This window comes from Micropterus dolomieu, linkage group LG06 (assembly GCF_021292245.1).
Source record: "Micropterus dolomieu isolate WLL.071019.BEF.003 ecotype Adirondacks linkage group LG06, ASM2129224v1, whole genome shotgun sequence".
In the NCBI taxonomy this organism is placed as follows: Eukaryota; Metazoa; Chordata; class Actinopteri; order Centrarchiformes; family Centrarchidae; genus Micropterus; species Micropterus dolomieu.
The window spans coordinates 86,279-109,536 of record NC_060155.1 but is presented as its reverse complement, the minus strand read 5'-3'; the positions used below and the strand labels follow the sequence as shown (position 1 = coordinate 109,536).

Below are 23,258 nucleotides of genomic sequence, written 5' to 3'. Positions count from 1 at the left end.
TTCCCCCAGGCTGCATTTCGAAGTGTTCCTGGGCAAGATACTGAACCCTGAATTGTGAAAAGTGTGTGAATGTTAGTTTCTGTTTGAGCACTTAGTGTCAGTGAATGAATGTGTCTGAATGGTGAATGCAGATGTAGTGTAAAAGCGCTTTGAGTGGTCAAACACTAGAAAGGCGCTATACAAGTACGGCACATTTACATCTATGAGAGAAAAAGGGGCCTATAACTATATTACATTGCACTTCCATCCTGGAGGTATTCCGCTACTAATCTATATGTGATGAAATTTATTTTTGGTGGAAAACACTGTTTTTGTTTTTCATGTTCAGCGTTCAAAATGGGAAAGTGTGCTGCATCGTAAACAGAATCTAAATATTGAATACAATTGTAGCCTAGGCTAAAATACATTTGCCAGTAAAATATACATAGTTTATTAAATGAGATGATGTATAAATACTATAAAATACATGAGTCATTAAAAAGCGACAACAAGCACAAACGAGAAACCAGTACTTGCAAAAGTTTCCCAGGTATGTATTGAATATGAGCAAACAGGCATTGGGGAAATGCATACGCTATCTCAGCTGCAGTTTGGAAGGAAGAGGTGTGATGTGAATTTGCAACAATCGGTGTTAAGGGGTTAAAATATTTAAATAATGTTTCAGAATGTTAAGATTGAATGTTGTAGTTAATTTGAGTGTGTATATTTTGTATGTGTACAGGAGACAGCACGTGTAAGAAGTATGACAACCTAAGTCGATGAGCAGTTGACATGTCAATTGTTTTTCTGTACCCTGATTGGAAAGTATACCGTTGACAACCAATCCAAGTTCATTCCTAAGTAAATGGGTGGAACTTAACGGTAGCTGACTCAGATCCCAGACATCGGAGAGCAAGAGAAATGTGTTCACACAGTTGATGTAAACAGTAGATATTGTATGAGAGCAATTTGTTCCTAACCTGTGGTTGACGATGAGTTATCCTGAGTGGTGGACTTTTGTGATCTACAAGAAGTAATTTCAAGCTTGTTCATGATTATTTGTATGGTGACTGAATATTACTGTAGCAGGAAAAACAAGTCATGTGCTGAATGCCGTTAGCCGTTAGCCTTCCGCTCATGGACTTTATGTCTATTGTTATACTATCAGCTGTGTAATTGAGTTAAAGCAGTTATTACCAGTTATTGTTACTCTTCATGAAATAGCATATGGACTTGTTGCTTAGCCGTTTTATTTGATTCAGGAGGACACTGTGGCTGTAAAAAGGGAAAATTCCTGTGGACCAAGACAGAAGACTGTTTTCCCCTTCCGGAGTGTGATATGATGGACTCTTGTCTTTTTCCCAGCATTTGCGAGCTTCTGCTGTGCGGTGGCAGAGACCATCATCCCATTCCCTCAAAATCTCATCCCCCTGCTCATTCTCAGAGGTCTTAACTACTAATAACTTTAGATGTGCACGTTTTGGTTTTTGTTACTTGTGAAACTAGTGAACCGGCCTGGCATGTTTTGGGCTTCAACGCACCCGGCCTGAAACGAGGTTTTGTTTAATTTCAGAGTTATACAGACGTGTGTGTGTGTGTGTGGGCCCACAGCACTTATTAAGGTAATGCACTGGTTATATGAAGTCCAATAAAACAAGATATATGAGTTTACAACAGACTTACTTTGATTGGTTGAGTATTTTCAATTTTCCTCTTGCTTGCACAGTTTAAACAGATATATGTAATTTGGTCTACAGTGTAAAGCAAGGAGGAGTATACAGTTATATTATCTTTGTGTTTATCTGATTGGAGGCACCGCCAGTTAATTTTTTCCATTTAAAAGTAAGTGGGTGAAGGTTTCCATCCAAATTATAAAACTGTACCCAAGGCCCCGCCCATTATGACCTTATACAAAGAAGTTATACAAAATATTCAACAAAAATCTGAGTGCATCTGTAACTTGTGGGAAGAGTCTTATATGGCACACACACACACACACACACACACACACACACACACACACACACACACACACACACACACACACACACACACACACACACACACACACACACACACACACACACACACACACACACTCTATTCTCTGTCCTGTGTCGTAGGATTAGGGAAAAGTTATAAATTGCTGCTCTGGCCCAGTAGGTGGCTGCTGAGCCTGAATCACTGTGACACTGTCTGGGTCTTTAAAGATCACTGCAGTGGAACTGGGATACATCTCCTATTATAACTCTACTCCCACACACACAAACACATACTGTACACCAAGGTTATTATAGTTTTAGATTTTTCATTAGTTTTTTCACCAAACATTAAAATACAAGTACAATCATTAGAAATAATGCAGATTTGTGAAAAGGGACACTTTTAAAGCTATCTGAAGCTTGTACATAGGGGCCCAAACACTGTGTGTGTGTGTGTGTGTGTGTGTGTATGTATGTATATGTATATATATATATATATGAATGAAGTACTAACACACTGTCAAAATAAATACTACAAATAAATGAATCATGTAATCTACAGTATATTTTCTAACCTACATACAGAAAACCCTAAGAGCAAACTATCCTAATGCTACTACCCAGTGGTCCCAAGAAATTCATTATGTCATTTTCTGGCTCTATCATTCTTGGTTAAATAGGTGAAATACAATTGATGGACAGCTAAGAAAGTGGAAGATAGTGGGGGGGGGCCCCTTTGGAGCCACAAACAACAGGTCCCTAGCACCCTGAAGGCAAGTATGACTGGAAAGCAGTTATATTAAAATCTTAACCTTTACTAATCAAATAATAATATTTTTTATTTGTAGAGCACTTTTCTAAAACAAGTTACAAAGTGCTTTAACAAGTGTAAAGACAATAATACCCAAAAGATAATAATACAAAAACAATACAAGATAAAAGCAAGAAAACATTGAAAAGACTCAAATACACGTTTAAGATAAATATAAAATAAAAGGGATGAAATAAAGTCAAATAGGATCGGGAAAGGCTCTCCTATAAAAGTGTTATGATTCCGTCTGTGTGTCTTGTATTGGAGTCTGAGTTTAGTTCCATGTCCTTAGTTCATGTTTTGGTAATCATTCCTGGTCCTTGTTTGTATTTTTGTGATTTGGTCTCTTCTGTACTCTGTGTTCTAGTTCTGTGTTCTCGTTTAGGTTCTGGTTCTTTGTAACTTGTGTGTGTTTCTGTCTTCTTGGTTATTCACTCTGCCTGCCTGCTTGTCTCTCTGCCTCGTTAGCCCTGATCCCGCTCACCTGTGTTGCTCCCGCCCCGCTCGTTAGTCCCTGTGTATATGTATGCCTGCTTGTCTCTCCAGTCTTTGTCATGTCCTTGCGTCTATGTTGAGTGTTCTGCGTGGTGCTCTGTTCCCTGAATTTCTGGTTTGTTCCCCCATGTTGGATTACTCTGTCTTTGTGTTGGATTTGCCTTCTTCTGGATTACCTTTTGTTTTGACCCTTGCTCTGAGCTTCCACGTAAGCCTGTTTAGTTATTTGAATAAACTTTATTTTGAACTGTATCCTCCTCTTGCCTCGCCATTGTCTGCATGTGGGTCCTCACCTCAGTCTGCACTCAGCACCCCGATCCGTGACAAAAAGTAAGTTTTAAGAAGGGACTTAAAGAGTTCACTGACTCAGCCGACCTGATTTCCTCAGGCAGGCTCTTCCAGAGCCTCGGGCCCTGACAGCAAACGCTTTGTGCCCTTTAGTTTTCAGTTGAGACTCTGGAACTCTATGGGACTAAAAGGTCAGAAATATAACAAGGCGAGAGACCATGAAGAGCCTTAAAGGCCGTTAATCGGAAGGTCGGCGGTTAAATCCCTGGCTTGCGTGTCGAAGTGTCCTTGGGCAAGATACTGAACCCCGATTTGCCCCTGGTGGCTGTTCCACCAGTGTATGAATGAGTGTGAATGCTAGTTTCCGTTTGAGCACTTAGGCTCAGTGTATGAATGTGTATGGCTGGTAAATGCAGATGTAGTGTAAAAGCGCTTTCTAGTCTTTGACCACTCAAAGGCGCTATACAAATACGGAGCATTTAATGTGATTTACAAGGGAACCATCTGCTGGGACCCAATGACCAGGATTTCTGTTTTGTCTGAGTTCAGCTGGAGGAAATTATTTGACATTTTTTAACTTCACAAAGGCAGTTGTTAAATGAACTCAGCATTCCAGGGTCTGTGGATCTGACGGGCAAGTATATTTGTGTGTCATCAGCATAAATATGAAAAGAAATGCCATGTTTATGGATAATGTGTCTTAAGACCGACCCCTGAGGCACACCATATTTAACTGGACAGAATGAAAAGACAGTTGTTTACAGATACGCAAAACTTCCTATTTGACAGGTAGGATGAAAACCATTCTAGGGCAGTACCAGAGATCCCCACCCAGTGCCTCAGTCTGTCTAACATGATGTTGTGATCAATGGTGTCAAAAGCAGCACTAAGGTCCAGGAGTACCAGGACTGAGCACATGCCTTCATCAGCAGACATTAAAAGGTCATTGGTGACTTTAAGCAGGGCAGTCTCAGTGCTGTGGTACTTCCTGAAACCAGATTGAAACTTTTCAAATATTTTGTTATTTTCCAGTACAGTGAGCAGCTGTTTGGACACAATTCTTTCTAGAATCTTTGCAATAAAAGGAAGTTTTGAAATTGGTCTAAAATTTTGTGGGAGGGAGGGATCTAAACCAGGTTTCTTTAAAAGTGGGTTCACGCAAGCAGTTTTAAAATAATCAGGGACACAACCAGTAGATAGGGAGCTGTTGAAAACAGGGATCCAACAGAATCCATTACTTTCAGTAAAAACTTTGTAGGTATTACATCAAGTGGGCTGGAGGACACTCATTTGTGATACTGTTTATAAAAGCTCAGACAAGTCGATGGGATAAAACTGGTTAAAACTCTCTTGTTGGTGAGGGACCTCTGAGTAAGAGGCCGTGGGGGTAATGGAGGCTCTTATTAACACCACCTTATTGGTAAAATAAGATAAATTCACAGTCATCATTGCTTCCAGCTGAGGCACAAGGAGGGGTTGGGTTTACCAGCTGATCCACAGTCTTAAACAGAAACCCAGGGTTGTGTTTGTGTAGTAATGAGTTCAGAAAAATAGTGTGTTCTCGCATCCTTAACCATGTTATTGTAGTTAATTACTAAATCCTTCAGACTGAGTTAATGGACTTGGAGACTTTTTCCATCTGCGCTCTGCTTTCCTGCATTCCCTTTTTAGGCTGCGAATGCTGTCATTTATCCAGGGTTGCTTACTAGCTTTAGATGAAGGCCTAACCTTTAGAGGAGCAGTAATATTTAGTGACGACAAGCAGATATGATTGAAGTGATCGACCAGATTGTTGGTGTTGGAATCAGACAGGTGTTGGCTTTGGCTCTGAAAGAATGCACAAAACTTTAAAACACTTTGTTCATTAAAGATGCAAGAACACACGGAGCTTGGTGATGTGGCATGAATAGCAGGCAATCGCAGCTAAAAACAATACATCTGTGGTCAGATATGGTTAGGTCCACTAATTCCACAGAGGAAATGCTGACACCCAGGGTAAAAACCAAGTCCAGTGTATGACCACGGTTATGGGTTTGCTCTTTGACATGTTGTTTGAAGTTAAAAGAAGTGGCCATATTTAAAAAGTCAGTTGCATTAACATTGGTGGGGTCATCAACATGAATATTAAAATCGACACGAAGAACAATTCTGTCATAATTTAAAACCAGAGTAGATAAAAATTCAGGAAGTTCTGATAAAAATCCTCCAGGCGGTTTTGGGGATGATAAATTATAACAAATATGATAAGTTGCTGCCCTCCAAGTTTAAGAGTGAGAACTTCAAAGGAGTTAAATTCATCACAGCATACTTGACGACATTTAACATTTTTCCTATACACGCTTGTTGTGGCTATCCTGTTCCAATATTATAGCCACTGCCCCAGCCCTAGAAGAGTAGTTTTAACGCACCTTTGTTCCCTTTTTAAATCCAGCATTCAGCCTTCGCCGTTTGGAAATAACAACTTAATTCTAAATCCTACCTATTGAAATAAACTTGACCTACCAAAACATTGTAGGCTAGTGTATGTGTGTGTAGTGTAAATGAGGGAAAATAAATAGTAACCTACAGACTCAAAGATGATCTGAAATAAGGTGAGACAAGGTATGGTTAAAAAACTGTGTTTGGTCTCAACTAAAGCTAGGGCCTTCACTCCTGTTTTCAACTACCCTTTATTAATTACACCAGGCTGATTCGCCAATCACTGGCCAAACTGTCCATCAAATCAGTGAATCAGAACTATAACCAAAAATATGGGATGTCTTAAATAATAACCACTGTTCTTTAAATATAAACGAAAACTGCTATTTTGGCTCCTACAACGCTCACTAGCCCACCACCACAACCACTGACCCTCTGTTGACTAAAACAATCATATTGAGGCGGACACAGTTCAGCTAGCTGGCTATAGTCATTCATTTGCAAAAAACATAAAATCTAGATTTGCAGACAAGATAAAATCAGTAAAGATAAGTCTCACTTGAAAGTGATCTCACATTAAACGGAGCCATTTTAAATGATTTTGTTTTGGGTGCTGGAGTTGGTGCAGTTGTCCTAATCCTTATAAGATTACTATGATTTCTGTGTGGGATGTGCACATTTCGGGTTACTGGTCTATGCGTGATGATGACAGGAATAGAAGTCTTTGGAACAACGCTACATGCCAGCAGGTGGAGACAGTTGTTTGTGGCAGTGAGGCAGAGTTCTGTTCAGTGACAGGTGGTGTGTCCAGGTGTGCTGCATGAATGATTAGTCATTCATGTAAGTCATGTGTGGAGGACCGCACCACATGCTGTATGTGAGCAGCTAACATTTCTGAGCCCAGTTTGTTTGGGTGAAGTCTGTCTGTCTTAAAAAGAGGCATTCTTTGCCAGAAAATATTAAAATTATCCACATAACACACACTGTGAGCCTTGCAGGTGGACTGGAGCCAGTCGTGGAGTCCAAGGAGTTGACTGAAGCAGCTAGCACCGCGACCAACTGTCGGAATGAGACCAAAGATAAAAACGGACTTTCCATACTGCTTTAAAAAGTAAAAAAGACGGTTAAAATATGATTTTTGTCAGCTCAGACTGCTGAAGAGCTGTCATTTGTTCCCACATGGACTATCACTCTTGTGATGGAGGACGGGAGCGATGGCATTAGGTCCTGGAGTTTTTTTTAAATGTCAGCTGTGGTGGCACCGGGGAAGCAGTGAGTGATAGCGTTAAAGAAACGGATGTTTCTGGTTATGGAGTCACGAGTTATTAGTGTGGTTGGGGAGAAAAGGGGATTAGCAGATGCCGGTTGTGGGGTTCCAGAGCAGGACTGAGCAGAATCTGCTTCAACACTGCGTGCGGACTGAGGATGTAGTGTGTGAGCTGCCGAGTGTTGTGTTGGAGTAACAGACCTGAGAGAAGGGCTACCCACCAGTGCAGGGTAGAGACAGCCTCCGGAGCATCTGAGCACAGCCTCCTTCAGGTTCCTACGTCAGGAAGCGGAGGTTTTTGACCAGAATGACGGGCGGCCCAGCCGATCACTGTTTGCCGCCAGTGCAGGAGATGTATCTGGTGGAGGAGATGCAACAGTGTCGGCATGCACTATCCGCCGAAAGGGATCCGTATCAGGGAAACTTGAAGCCGCAGGTGCATCCACTGGATGGACCGGAGTGTCGTCAGACAGGGCTGCATAGCGGTTGGAGAGGCCGATGTGCGGAGGAGATGCAGACCCATCACAGACCACCACTTCAGCCCATGTTGACTGATGCTTTGTAGTCGAGCAGGAGGAAAGCCTTGGAAGGGTTAGAGGGGTCCCATAACACGGTGTCCTGGATGTTAGCGGTTGCGCTAAAAGAAACAATCTGTTTGGCTTGTACTGAAGCGACATCCATAAAGCCAGTCAGCAGGGAATCTTTCTCTTCGAGTTCCCCTAAAAGTGTGGATTAAAACTGGATAAGAGTCAGGTTTAAGACGGAGCTTCCGACAGGTAACTACAGACCCCAAGGCATGCGCAGAGTACAGATTACGTCAGCAATTACGTCGACTGAGGATACAATATTCATATATCCATTTTCATTTGATATAAAATAACTTATCTAACTGTAGAATTCTTTTTACAGTTTGTTTCTTATCTTTTTACCTAACATTGTAATAGATTATCTTCACCTTTTTAAATAAAACTAGAATCAGAGCTGCAACAAAACTGTCACATTCTACCTGTCGGCTATATTTAAGTTTAGCACTCTGTGAGTTTTTGGTCAGTTAGGTATCTGTTTTTTGGTTTTCAGTCTTGTCTGTCTGTGGTCTTGTATCCAGTCTTCTTGGTGTGTGTCTGTTTATGTCTTGTGGAGTTGGTCTATGTTGTTCTGTCTTCTGCTTGTTCTGGTCTGATCTGTTCTGTCATCTTGGTGTCTGCCTTAGTTCTCGTTCAGTTCTGTTCCTGCCTCTCATGTATTCGTTTCTGTATCATCATGCTGGAGTTCTGTCTGTTTGCTAGGTGTCTATAATCTATGCCTGTTTCTTAAATTAATCTGATTTTGATCATTCTGTTTTGGTCTCTGTGTAGCCTTGTTTGTTATTTTATTCATCCACATGGTTGTTTACTAAGTTTACTTAGTATCTGTCTTGTCTCTTATCTTAGTTCCTAGTCATGTGCCTTAGTTCATGTCTTAGTGTTCACTTCTGGTCTATGTACTTCTGTGTGGTTTTGCCCATGTCTGCTCTGAGTTCTGTTTAACTTGTGTTGTCTGTTCACACTCAGTAATCTCTCTGCTTACCAGTCTGTCTGTATTCCCCTGCTGTCGCTCTGCCTGCTTGTCTCGTTAGTTCTGATCCCTCTCACCTGTGTTGCTCCCGCCCTGTTCGTTAGTCCCTGTGTATAAATGTTTGGTGTTTCTGTTCATTCCCTGTCCGGTCATTGTGTGTATACGCGCTGTTATGTGTTGTAGGAATAGTGTTCTGCCTTTTGCTGTGCTGTCGTTTTTGGATGTTGCAAGTCCCTGCACTTAGTAAGCCTTGTTTTGCCTTTTCCATGTTATGGATTAAATTCCCTGAACTGTATCTCCACTCCTGAGCATTTGGGCTCTCACCTGTTTTGCGCTCACCCCGAACCCTGATTTATTATACTTTTCCATATTTTATGACTTATCTACAATGTGATAATGTTTGATGTTCATGTTAAACATGGTCAAAGCTTCAAATAATCAGGTTAAAGTATTTTTTAAAAATCCTTGTGAGCGAAAATGCCAGATTTCCTCCTGTTCTGATCGCTCTGTTTTCATCAGAACCGTTCTATGGACGGAGCCTGCATTGGGGCGGCTGTGGCTCTGTAGAGCGGGTTGCGTTAATCAGAAGGTCGGCGGTTCAATCCCCGGCTCCTCCAGGCTGCATGTCGAAGTGTCCTTGGGCAGGATACTGAACCCCGAATTGCCTCTGGCGGCTGTTCTGCCAGTGTATGAATGTTTCTGTTTGAGCACTTAGGCTCAGTGAATGAATGAGAGTGAATGGTGAATGCAGATGTAGTGTTGCCTTGAGTGGTCGAAAAGACTAGAAAGGCGCTATACAAATATGGAGCATTTACATTCCATATATGGTCACGTGCTCCGCACAGCAATGCTCAGTCTGCCTGTACCGCCCAGCGACAACAGCCTGGTTACATGCTTCAGGTCTTGGCCAATCAGACGTTAGTGTGGGCTTTGAGAAGGGGAGCCTTAAATTGACGGGAGCATCTATAGCTTGTTTCAGACTAAGGCTAAAATGAAGCCCTACATGAAGAGTCAGTATAAGAAACTTTTTTTTGAACCTTGAATCATGCAAAGCTGTCATACAGGAGTCATAGAACTACAATATAGGACTGGAAAAGTAGTGTAATAGGTCTCTTTTAAAATTCAATAGTTTTTTTTTTTTTAATCAGTTGCATGTACACACACCCACACAAGCTAATTGCATGCGACCAACAACCTTTTTATATACAGACTATTGTAACAGCCTACATGAAAAAAGTACAGCCGAAACAGTCCCTTCACCCCTGGTTTCAAAACCCCACAAGAATGACAATTACAAACAAGACACTATATTCTAAGCAGACATGTTTAAAAAAAACAAATCATAAAGTAACATTTGTATTGCAATCAAAAACCGCCACGCATCATGAGAATTCTGAGGGACTGACGTAGGCTACTATATTACCCCAGACTCAAAGGGTGGCGTGTGCACAGCAGTGCACACATTCTTCACAGCTCTCTGTTGCCCGCTTTCGTTCTGTCGTCTGCAGGGGTGCATATCAGACAGGGAGCATTTCAGAATAAGAGCGTTTTGCCTGCCTGGTTTTGCTGACATGTTTAGATTTTGTTGATTTGGTGATTACTTTTTGTGCTTCTCCTATGCTGAAGTAGGCTACAGAGTTAAATTGTTTCTTTGCCGTTTCTGTGTCTGACTTTCTGCCGGTTCATCGGCTCTGTGCTGCTTGACGCGGCTTCCGTCAAAAATACACTGGCTGCATATTCTCTCCAGAGCTGAGTGGAGAGAGACTTCTGGTGTGCGCATTGACTAGAAAGGCTGCAATCAGTTCCGGCAGCCGCGACACAGACGGACTCAGTGGACTTTCCGAGTGAGTCGGGGGTCATGTAAACTTGGTATAAATGACTTGGTAGCAGGAGGACCTTGTGAAGAAGCTCCGCCCGCACTCAGGAAGAACTCCTCTTTCAAACCGCCTTTTGCGATGTTATCCGATATCAACAACATTTAACTGTAATATCTATTATCTAGAGTTAAAATGCAGTTTGCCTGTAATTTTACAATATGTTACTGTGGAAAAATGCTGTCAGCAGCTGTAATTATTTTGGACCCCTAATGCATTGTGATTTACAGTTAACCTTTGTAAAATGACAGAACAATAAGAAAAGTAAGTAGAAAGTACAGTAAAGTACAGCAATTTGTTACAGTGAAGTTACAAGTTATAATTGAAAATAAATAGAAAGCTTAGAAAGTGTGTGTGTGTGTGTGTGTGTGTGTAGATTTTCATTGTAATCTATTAATGTATGTAATAAACCTTGGCAAAGCTTTTTATATTCCCCCCATAATTTAAGAAAACTACATTTTATTATTCAGAAAGTGTATGAATCTTAATAGATGGAAATAGCACCAACTGTTCCTGTAATGTTTCCTGGGACTTTTGATGTGTGATTGACAGGGTCATTAATTAGCATGGGACATTAAAGGGGCTACATGTAAGGTTTTTTTTATTTATTTATTTTTTAAAGAAATTACTTATTAATTAATGAAAATTTTATTGCCTTATTGTCAATGAAGCACACACCTGTTTTCTCTGTTGCTAGTATCAGCCACTATTCTGCTTTTAATGTGAGGACACCGGGTCGGACTCAGCTCTGTGCACACTCCCGAGCCTCTCTCATACTACAGCAACTAACGACATGGAGTCCACTCACACTACCGCTGGTGTTGAGCTGCCTCTGAGCCGGGAACATTCAAGTAACAGAGCCTCAACATGTCTGAGTGAAAAGCCACAGCCTGCATGCTGGTGTTCCTGCATTTATTGCAGGATTTCTGTATGAAAGTGGTTGTGTTTCAGATTATGCTCGCTCATGAGGTCAAGCGAACACGTGCACGAGCACACGCCTGGTAGCAATCTTAAAACCGCACCACTAGTGGCCGCTGAAAACTACATGATGCCCCTTTAAGTGGTGCCTCTAATATTACGAGACACCTGCCAATTTGAGAGTTTTCACCATAAAAAGTCAAAGTAGCTTATTCCAAGTAACATTTGTCACATAAATATTATAATTCAGTAATTAGACTATCCATTCTGGCTTCATGAGCCTCTCCAACTGCAGAGGTGGTTCAGGTTTGTGTGAGTTATTGAGGTTGTTTGCAATATTTGTCTTTTTTTTTTAATTTCATTTCCAAATAATTAAAACACTCCTACCATCCTGTATTTAGGATTTTAGTCACAGAAACCAGCCTAAAGTAACATTTTTTTAATGTACAGAACAAAATATATATAATATAAAAATCTCCCTCTCATCCCTTGCTGGGTGGTATGTGTCATCCTCAAGCTCAGGTCCTCTACCAGAGGCCTGGGAGTTTGAGGGTTGTGCTCAGTATCTTAGCTGTTCCTAGGACTGCACTCTTCTGGACAGAGACCTCTGATGTTTTACATGGAGTCTGCTGTAGCCACTCTCCCAGTTTGGAGGTCACAGCCCCCAGTGCTTCGATTACCACTGGCACCACTGTTACTTTTCACATCTTTTCTAGCTCCTCTTTCAGCCCTTGGTATTTCTCAAGCTTCTCGTGTTCCTTCTTCCTGATGTTCCTGTGTCTTGGGATTGCCAGATCTATCACTGCAGCATTCTTCTGCTGTTTGTCAATCAACATGATGTCTGGTTGGTTAGCCATTACCAGTCTGTCAGTTTGTCACCAGTTTGGATCTTGAAGTCCCACAGGATCTTAGCAGGGTCATTCTCCAACTACCTTAGGAGGTGTCTTCCTTTTTGACCTTGGGACTTCCAGCCCATACTCATGGCAGATGTTCATGTGCCAGCATGATTAGTGCTTCTGTGCTGTCCTTTAGTCCAGCCTTTTCCAGCCACTGGTAGGATTTCAGCCACTTCTGTGTTTGTTTGTGGTACATGCTGTGCAGTGGCTTGTCTCTTTCCATGAAGGATCTTAGTTTTCCTTTTCCTCACCCTCAGGTTTCTGCTGCCTGAGGTATTCACTTAGCCCTTCATCTTTGGGGGCCATCTTCCTGATTGTAATCCTAGATCTTTGTCGTTTCATCCTGGACAGTGTTTTTGACACCCACTAGCCCTCAGCCTCCTTAGCTACGCTTTGTGTCCAGTCTCAGGGTGCTGGATTTGGTGTGGAACCCTCCGTACATTGTGAGGAGCTTTCTTATCTTGATGTCAGTGGCCTCTATCTCCTCCTTTGGCCAGTTTATTATACCAGCGGGGTATCTGATGACTGGCAGGGTGTATGTGTTGATGGCTTGGATCTTTTTTTCTTCCCATTCAGCTGACTTTTCAGGACCTGCCTTACTCTCTGTAGGTATTTGGCTGTGGTGGACTTTCTTGCTGCCTCCTCATGGTTTCCGTTAGCCTGCGGCACCCAAAGGTATTTGTAGCTGTCCTGAACATCTGCAATGTGGCCTTCTGGTAGTTTAACCCCATTGGTCGGCTTGATCATTTTCCCTCTTTTTGATACCATGCGACCACACTTGTCCAGTTGACATTCCAGTGTCATCGCTGTAGATCCTGTTAGTGTTGGTCAGTGAGTCGATGTCTCGCTCATTTCTGGCATACAGCTTGATGTCATCCATGTAGACGAGGTGATATCCACAGCCAGTCTTTGTGATGATCTGGCTGAGGAAGAACAGCAGCAGGGATAGTGCATCGCCTTGGTATATACCGTACTTGATGCTGACTTGTGCAATTGGCTTTGAGTTGGTTTCCAGACTTGTTTTCCACAGCCCCATTTAGTTCTTGATGAAGGCTATTAGTGTCCTGTTGATCTTGTACATTTCCAAGCATTCCACTATCCATGTATGTTGCATTGACTCATAGGCATTCTTGTAATCAATCCAGGCGGTGCACAGATTGGTCTTCCTGGTCTTGCAGTCTCGAGTGACTGCTCTATCGACCAGTAGCTGGTGCTTGGCTCCCCTGGTATTACTGCCCATTCCCTTCTGGACCCTGTCCATGTATTGAGCCATGTGCCTACACATCTTAGCCACTATGGCTGACAGGAGCTTCCATGTTGTGCAGAGGCAGGTTATTGGCCAGTAGTTGGATGGGATTGTTCCCTTCTGGGGATCCTTCATGATCAGGACTGAGTTTCGCTGTGAACCAGGGTTTTTGATTGTTGTATGTGCGGAAGGTTTTAGTGTGCGCACACACATGTCCTCACAAAAACTGACGTAAGATGTCACAGTGTCAGTTAGTTCACCCAGGTCAGTGGCTGCAGTCTCAAAAACACTCCAGTCAGTGCAGTCAAAGCAGGCCTGTAACTCCAGCTTTGACTTGTTGGTCCATTTTTTTCACAGACTTTACAACAGGTTTAGCAGATTTCAGTTTTTGCCTGTGTGTCGGGATAAGATGAACCAGAAAGTGATCAGAGAGTCCCAAAGCTGCACGGGGAACAGAGCGATAGGCATCCTTTAATGTAGTGTAGCAGTGGTCCAGTGTTAGTGTCCATGGTGGGACACTTAATATGCTGTCTGTACTTTGGAAGTTCATGGCTGAGGTTTGCTCTGCTGAAGTCTCCTAGAACAATGAGCAGGGAGTCTGGATGTTTTTTCTCCACATTAGTTATCTGGTTGGCCAGGTGTAGTAACGCCTCACTAACACAGGCCTGAGGTGGAATGTAAACAGCGACCAGAACAAACGAGGAAAACTCCCGCGGTGAATAAAGCGGTTTACAGTTTATGAACAATGTCTGTAAGTGAGGGCTGCATGATTTCTTCAACACTGTGTCTCTACATAAACGAAGGTTGGTGCACAGATGTCAGAGTCCGCCTCCCCTTGTTTTTCCCGTGAGCTTCGTTTCGCGGCCCGCCCGGAAAAGATTAAATCCCGGCAGGAACTGCCCTGTCCTGGATGTGCTCGGTGAGCCAGGACTCTGTGAAACAGAGGGTGGCAGATCTGCAGAAGTCAGAGTTAATTCTGTTGAGGAGCAGCAGTTCATCCATTTTGTTGGCCAGAGAGCAGACATTTGCCAGGTGAATTGAAGGAGCACAGTGCGAAAACCCTGCTGTCTCAATTACTAGTGCGCCAGCTTGCCTTCCCTTTCGGCGTCTCCGAAGGATCCCAAACAGAGCTGCCGCTGCTCCAGCTAATTACTCCGGGAAAGTTCAATCAGGAGCGGTGTAATAGTGTTAGCAGTTGAAAGTCCGATGTTTTAAGAGCTCTTCTCTGGTAAAAGTTACCAGAGAGGGATGGCAGAAAACAAAATTAATAAACAAAAACACATAAAACCGCCATCTTGAACAAGAGTGTGTTCCTATATTTGATATCACACTGAGGCACTGACATCATAGGATTAAGACCAGGACCAATGTAGGGATTTTGATATCTTATTATTCTGGGAATGAAAGCTGCCCTACAGACCCTACTGCTCTCAATTAAAGCAGACAGCACATTGAGTCTCCCACTGAGCTGTAGTGATAGTGGATAGCAGTGTTAGTTAATTACATGGCAGTAAGCATTAGTGAGAGGTGTGAGCATATCTGCTTCAGATTGGTCATTTTGCATCTATTTCAGACATTTTACAGCTCACCCATACCTCAAGCTATTCAAATATTATAGGAAACCAGGTGGCAATGTATTTTTTTTAAATTCCAAGCTATTCAGCAGTCAAAGAATCCTAAATAATAAATAGTTAAAGTACTGATTATGTCTGCATCTCGGTAAAGAAATGACAGGATATAAATAAGCATTTTTCTTGCGTTCCTTATCATAACTTTCATATAATTCTATACTCCAAATATAAAAAGGAGCAAGCAAAGCTCTGCACTGTTGTCAGAGTGCAGTTTGAGGTCAAATTGACAATATGAATGATTGCGGAAAAAATTAAAAATAAAATAATTCTTAACTTGTCCTGGTGAGAACATAGTCACTGTCACTTAGTAGTGTGTGGCAATTAAACAAACTCAGTCTGCTTGAGAAAATACTTATTTTTTGCAATCTACTGTTTCCAAGGCTAGCAATGAACTTTCATGCTCAACACTGTTATCTTCATCTTTTTCTCCAGGTGTTTAAACTGAGGACTGACAGAAGAACTAAAGAGAAGATAAGGTAGTCATCTTGGTTCCATTGCAGTCAAACTCTAAATAGAATTAAAGCAGACCAATACAAGCCATTTTACAGAACCTAGGTCAACATCAAACCAAAGTGTGTAAAATCCCTTATCCCCCATAATGATCAGTAATTCTCACACTTCAGTGAGGACAGTGCAGTAACAGATCTTCCTCTCATCGACTTACATCATATTGGATTTTAAACACTTTGTCCAATGCTTGCCTACAGGAAAAAAACTGCTTTTGATGCATGTTAATTTCCAACCTGGAAATAGACAGCTTTTTGAACTTTTTACTTGAACTTTAACAGCAATACCTCCCAATGATCACAAGGGAATATGTCACTCTCTTTCTGATGGGCTCCTGTTTGCTATTGGACTACAGCTCCCAAATTCCCATGAAATCTCAACTCCAGAGCAGAACTAAGGCTGCAGTGATGTCAGCCAGGGGAGGGACTGGAGGTAATACTGTAAGGGTGCCTTTAGGGGAAGTGACATTATTAGAGGCCAAAACGATGCTAAGGAGAAACAGGAGGCTGAGAGTCCAGCGTATTAAAAGAGGATGGGTGTGGAACCAGTTCTTTGTCCTGGAGGAGTACATGGGATCTGAACCACAGTATGTTGGAAAGGTAAGTAGATATTGTTCATCTAAGCTAACCAAGTTTTGAAATGTGTTTTTCTAGCAGCTTAAGTACCAGTGAATATAAAATCAAATGAACAATAAATTCCGAACACACAGTGGTTTATAATCAATAAATAAAACCTCAACAAGTCGATATATCAGTATGGGGGGAAAAAAATAAATGAAAATCAAGCTGCAGCATTTTTAACTAATTGTAGGCAGTGAGTAGATTTCTGACTGAGACAGGTATAAAAGGGAGTTATAGTAGTAAAGGTGGGAGGAGATAAAAGGCATAGATGAGTTTTTCCAGATCTGTGGCTGAAATAAAAGACTTAACCTTGGCTATACTTCTTAAATGATAAAAACATATATTGACAACTTTCTTTACATTTATTCATTTAGCTGACGCTTTTATCCAAAGCAACTTAAAATTGCTATACATTTCAGAGGTTGCATGCCTCTGGAGCAACTAGTGTCTTGCTCAGGGACACTTGGTGGATGTGTCACAACGGGGGATTGAACCCGGTCATGTGTCTGCTCCATTGGTTACATTGGGTTCAATTTTATTTGCATAGCGCCAATGCATAATAGCCGTTATCACCTTAGCGCGTTTTGTTATAGAACAGGTCTAGACCGTATGGTAGGCCAATTGTAATTAAGTGTAATATGAATTTATTTTAGGTTAGTAGCTAGTTTGTATTATAAAGATTGGTCATGTAGCACCTTACCTTTTGCGATGTGGGCGCAGGAAATGAGGTGAGTTTTCAGTAGCCTAAATGTTGAAATTCAGTCTTTCAACCACTATTTGAGCGCGTTTAATAGCATGAATGGATTTTTCGTTTTTGTTGCTGTATAAAGTTTAATTTAGAGCAATGTTTGGAACATGGAGTGTGTTAAATAAATTAATCTAATTTTTGAAGTGACAAGAAGTTCTTAAGTGGTGCTAATTAGCAGAGTTTCAGGAGCGGGACCACACATCAAACACATCATCGCCAGCATTTCCATAAATACCCACACGTCCTAAAGTCCTCCCCTTCGCCCTCGTATACTGCATCCCCCCCCCCCACCCCTTTCTCTTTCCTGCCTCCTGATCTCCTTCCTCCTCTACATAGGTTTATACGGGGTCCATCGTGCCCGGGTGCTACGGCGGATTTCCCTATCGTAGCTTCCCCACAACACTTTCTAATGTCTATTCAGCTACTGCAAGCTTCATACATCTTGTGTTCGTTAATCAATAAATCATTTAATCATACCTGTTGATTGTGGTCCTTGCTAGTGAAAAGTGAGGTGGAAGTTGAAACGACCACTTAGGCCATTCAGTGCCAGAGTCTTTTAATGTGGAAATGCCGACACAGCAAAAGAAAGAATACGGCTAATATTTTCATAACACCATAAGAACACGTCAAATCAACTCATTATTATGGACTACACCTGTTCATTTAGGTATTCACACTGTTGACGATTTTCTGTCCCCTGCAGGTGTCAGCTGCAGCCGTGCTACTTAGACCATGTCGTATTTCTGGAGTGTTATAGTTTGCTCTTCGTTATATGACACTCTGCTGCCAGTAGACTTGCTAGTGTCTGTGACTGGTCATCTGCTGCCAACACCGCCCCTTTTACGTGAACGCACTCATGGCTGGATTGGGAATTATCGAGTTGATAACCACTTTTGTTTGACCGCTTATCCCAATTGTTAAGGTTAGTAAGCCAGATAACAAAATAATATGCCAAGTATGTTGAACTAGCTTCATAGTACAGGCCCCTGGCCAAAAACTACCCCAACGTTTCTGGCTGAGGGTGCTGCTTAAGTTTAAGGCTAGTGATATATCATAGAAAATCCTCATCACGTCAATCCAGTAATCATAAAACAGAAACACAGTGCAGTGACATCATGGTTTACTGTCTCTAGGGCGATAATTTTGCACTGACCAGGCCAGCTGTCCTAGCCTACACTGTCTGCGCAACACTGTCTGCGCAATACTTGGCGGTTTGCAACTTCCTTTCAAACGTATTAAATACAGATGCTGTTGCAGTCACATGACATTGGGGCGGCTGTGGCTCAGGGAGCGTGTTGGAGCGGGTTGGCCGTTAATCGGAAGGTCGGCGGTTCAATCCCTGGCTCCCCCTGGTTGCGTGTCGAAGTGTCCTTGGGCAAGATACTGAACTCCGAATTGCCCCTGGCGGCTATTCCGCCAGTGTATGAGTGAGTGTGAATGTTAGTTTGTGTGACTGGTGAATGCAGATGTAGTGTAAAAGCGCTTTGAGTGGTCGACTAGAAAGGCACTATAAAAGTACGGAGCATTTACATGAAATGGCTTTTAGGCTTGGTAGATCACACTGCGTGTAGTAAATAAATGTATTTGCATGTTACCCTCCCACTACTTTGCACAAAATTGCATATTAATTAAGGCATAAGTACTAAATGAATGACGTGAAAGATGTCATTCTCTGTGCACACCGTTAGTAGATCAGCTTACGTGTTAATTTGATGGTGATATCACGTTTGCACATGTTTTTACTCACGCAAACCTTTTGTAAATCAGGCCCATAGAGCAGCGGTTCCTTGCGGAGCACTTATTTGCCTTTCTGGTTACATGAGGAGCACAGTGAGACACCGCGGATCCAAAAGAGCACGTAGGAGAAGGCTCACTCCCCGTCTGACAAGGCTTTAGACACACACATGCTCAAACATGTGGCCAGCTGCATGGCATGCTGCTCTGTTATTGTTCTTAACAATAACAGAGAAACAGAGAGCGAGAGAGAGAGAGACATAATGCGGACAGGGTGGGTGCACCAATGGTCCTGCTTGCTAGATTATAAAAAAGGTTTGACAATTATATTATCACTGCCACTGGTCAAGTTGACAATTAACAGCAGGCCAAAACAGACCTCAGGCCACCGGGAAATCTCCCGCTTCACCTAACGGGTGGGCTTCGGCGGAATTTGGTTGTTCCTGAATTCAAAGTTGCCTGAATTAACGGTCTGATAACTCTTAACAAACAAAACAAAGTAAATTCAACGAAGGTTCGCGTTAATATGGCTAATTACTGCTGAAAGAAAAAGAGAATTTCACGGACAACGCTGGGCCGAAATCTTGGCGTTTCTTGGACACAGAGCACGCTCCGTGAGCGTGCAGAGCGAAGAGCAAGAGCGAAAAGACAAGAGGAGAGAGCGAGAACTTCCACAATAAAACCTTAAATGTCATAGTTCTAAGCATTTGATAAATGGAAAGGAAGTTATTGTCAATCATTAAAAATGATAATGGTTAAAACATTTCATAGGGATCACAGCACATGAAAGAGCATCTTGACTAAATACTTCTTGGATAATATTGGCTTTTAAATGTTCTTAGAGAATATATAAGCAAGTTATATGAACATGGCATCAGATTATGAACAATAAAATACAGAGTGATACATTAAAAGCACAAGGAGAGCACTTATATTTAACTCAATCCTTGGTTCAGGAGCAAGGAAAATTTGGTTATTTAACACATATTTCTCTATCATATCATTTCTAAGAGTATATAAAGGTGCTGGGAACAAAGCATTAGTTAAAACATGAATTAAATACAGAAATGTTGGTGAGCATTTATGAAGATTAAAAGCAAAATTAACTTATTTGTGGTTCCTTTTTTCCAACATAGTTTTTAACAAGAACAGGGTAATAATTACTCAATTGAAGTGAGAACTAGTAACTTAAAGATTCTTTAATTAAAACAATAGGCAAGTTTATAAGGAGACAATATTCATTTGTCCACACAAAGGAATTTGGGGCAGCATCCTTCTCTGGCTTTCTTCACAACTGGGTGTGAAAAGGGAGAGGGCTTGCCCAAGAGTCCAAATGAATGGCTCTTTGGTGGGGTAGGGAATCAAGACTGAAGAAGGGGGTCTTTGATGACTGAGGTAATCTGAAAGAGGAACTTGGTTACCATGGTTACCCTGCCTTCTTGGTCTAGTGTTTAGAGGTTGTTTAGTTTATCAGAATCAGAAGGACTCATCCCCACCAGAGATGACCCCAATGAGGGTGGTGTCATCCGCAAGCTTCAGGAGCTTGTCCTACAGCAGGACTGGGTTCCTGGGGAGTACAGGTGCTGGAGGGTGAAGTGAAAGGCCATGTTAACTGCGTCGTCTACAGACCTGTTGGCTCTGTAGGCCAATTGCAGGGGTCCAGGAGTGGGTCAGTGATGGATTTTAGGTGGGACAACACAAGGCGCTCAAAGGACTCCACAGATGTCTGTAGTTGTTTAGTCCTGTGGTCCTTGTTTTTTTGAGGATAGGGATGATGGTGTAGGTCATGAGAAAAGTGCTGCTGAATAACTGTTACATTGGTACACCAGCCATTGTTAATATAAAAACACACAACCACCTTTTGTTTTGCCAGGGTGTTCTGTGTCACAGTCCGCTCTGTAGGACCTGGAAGCCAGCCAGCTGCAGAGCAGAGTCTGGTATTGATCCACACAGCCATTTCTCCGTGAAGCACAGAACAGATGATGGATAAAAATCTGTTTTTCCTCACCAGTAGCTGAAGTACATCCAGTTTATTGCACAGTGAGTGCACATTGGAGAGAAATATTTCCAAAAGCAGCGTGTGGTGTCCTCTTCAGCGTAGTCGCACCATTCTACTGATAAGAGAAAAGCGGGAATTAAATCCGCTGGTGTTGTTCCCCTGATGTTTATGAGCTGTTCTCTGGTGAAAGAGCTCCGGAGCCGAAGTATCACAGCAGAATGCAGAGTTAACAAACATAAACAAAACAAACAGAGCGCACCAAAATACCATGGCTACCCTGAGCTGCGCCATCTTGGGGACATGCAAACTTCTCTTAGCTCTATAGTCCTCTGTTGGCCCAACTACCGATAGGGAGGAGAACACGTGAGAGGCCTGAAAAGTCAGACTGAGTAAACCCATGCTGAGCTAGTGAGGACTTGTGCCCAGGGGCTCCTAATTAATCTGCTGTTAGTGCTAAAAGCAGGGTCACAGCTTGATTATCACCAGAGGAGGTGGAGCTGCTCGGAAGGAGGGTGGCCAATGGGAATAAGGTCAACATATGCCACTTGTTTGAGTCAGAGCTTTTAGTGCTAAAACCTCTGGTTGAATCTGTGGCAGGCAGGTTTAGGAGATTATGACAAAGCTAGAGTCCTGCAGGGACCAGAGCAGTTACAACTAAACACATGCACGTCACGTACAAAATAATGAAGTTGTATAAAGTCTTGCATGTTCAGTGTAGGTTTAGAAGGTTGCTATGGCAAGTAGAGAGACGAACTGACCAAGGTGAACATGTATGGAGTTATATTTGTACCAGATTTATTATGGATTTCCCAGTGGTATTCTTTGAGCATAGTTGTTTTTTTTTTGTTTTTTTTACAGGAACAAGAATTATATTTATTGAATTACAATTTGCTTCAAGCTGATAAAGCAGAGACTAACTTGCAAACACTTTAATAAAGTTCAATAATACATTTATAAAACTAGGAATGTAACCAAAAATGTTACATACATACTTAAATAGAGCCATTCTTCAAGTGATACCCTTGTAACCAATAATACTACTATGTCATAACTCAGCTCAACAGTCATGACAAACGGAGAGGACACGGAGGACTGACAAAAGTAAACATATTTATTATTGTAATTTAACAATAAAAAAATAATTACCAATATAGAGTGTGTCAGTCAGTGAAATCAGTGGTGTAAATGTGGATGAGTAAGTAGTTTGAAGTTCGGGCTTTGAAGAGTGGTAACAAAACATAATAATAATAATAATAATAAAGCTTCAAGCAGCGTTGGGCGTGCCCTGGCACATGTAGCGCGTCGGGGCGTGAGGCTGCCGCGCTGCATATTGAGGAGCTCTGCCGGTGCGGCTGTGAATTTGCTATGCGCTTCGGTCGCTGCACGAAGGTGTTATACTTCACTTCCTGTGTCCCCTTTGTGGCGCTACATAGTAGTTGGCGCTATGAATATAAATGAATATTGGCGTGTAGATGTGTTCGGGGCAGGACAGTTATCAAACATGTAAATTTTGGTGCAGATGTGAGCATGTACACTGAAGTTACAACAACTTCATGGCGAAGAGTTGATCTTTGACACCACGCCACAGACACGCCCATCAACGAAAACCCACAGATAGCACAACTTTTCATCGTCAAAGACTTGAGAAGGCACAGTAGACACAGGTCAGTTTCAATAGGGACCTCGCATGGTTCGTGCTCGGGCCCTAATTGAAGCTGCAAGCAGCGTTGGGCAGGCCCTAGCATGAGCAGCGCGTCGGGGCGTGAGGCGGCCGCGTGGCATATTCTGGAGCTCTGCCGGTGCAGCTGTTCATGCTCGGGGGGGGAGAGAGAGAGGGAGAGAGAGAGAGGGAGATTGCTATAGACTAAATGAAAATGGTACAGATATTTATAATAGTGTTAATGGTAACAATCGTAATGTTAATGATTATAATAACAATAAGTCTAGAAACAATAGTCGTTGCAGCAGAGGGTGTCGAGCAGGAACATGGGGGCAGCAGGTGACCCGCAACCACAGATCCAGACTCCACAGCTCCAGAGCCAGAAAACCTGCAGGAAGTGAGAGGAGAGAGACGAGAAAGCACAAGACTACCAGAAAGGGGAGAAGTTGTTAGTAACATGCAATAATGGGATGAGGTTGCATACAGAGGGAGAGAAAGAAGAGGAGAGAGGAGCTCAGTGCATCATGGGAAATCCCCCGGCAGTCTAGGCCTATAGCAGCATAACTAAGGGATGGTTCAGGACTCACCTGAGCCAGCCCTAACTATAAGCTTTATCAAAGAGGAAAGTCTT

At 42.2% G+C, this 23,258-nt stretch overlaps 1 protein-coding gene across 7 annotated transcripts in view; it reads left to right on the top strand.

The window, feature by feature from the left end:
• The window catches only part of LOC123973056 (cadherin-12-like), a 93,265-nt gene that overhangs the window by 3,228 nt on the left and 66,779 nt on the right, over positions 1–23,258 (top strand). For 2 of the 7 annotated variants that reach the window (XM_046052904.1, XM_046052905.1), the window contains exons 1-3: positions 3,246–3,475; positions 15,792–15,835; positions 16,222–16,465. The exons of 1 other annotated variant lie outside the window; for it this stretch is intronic. In XM_046052904.1, the coding sequence (XP_045908860.1) occupies positions 3,299–3,475; positions 15,792–15,835; positions 16,222–16,465 (465 nt within the window). In that variant the 5' untranslated portion in view covers positions 3,246–3,298. Of the gene's footprint in view, positions 1–3,245; positions 3,476–15,791; positions 15,836–16,147; positions 16,466–23,258 lie in introns of those variants that run through there. 4 more of the 7 variants (XM_046052907.1, XM_046052908.1, XM_046052906.1 and 1 more) reach the window with 4 other exon arrangements.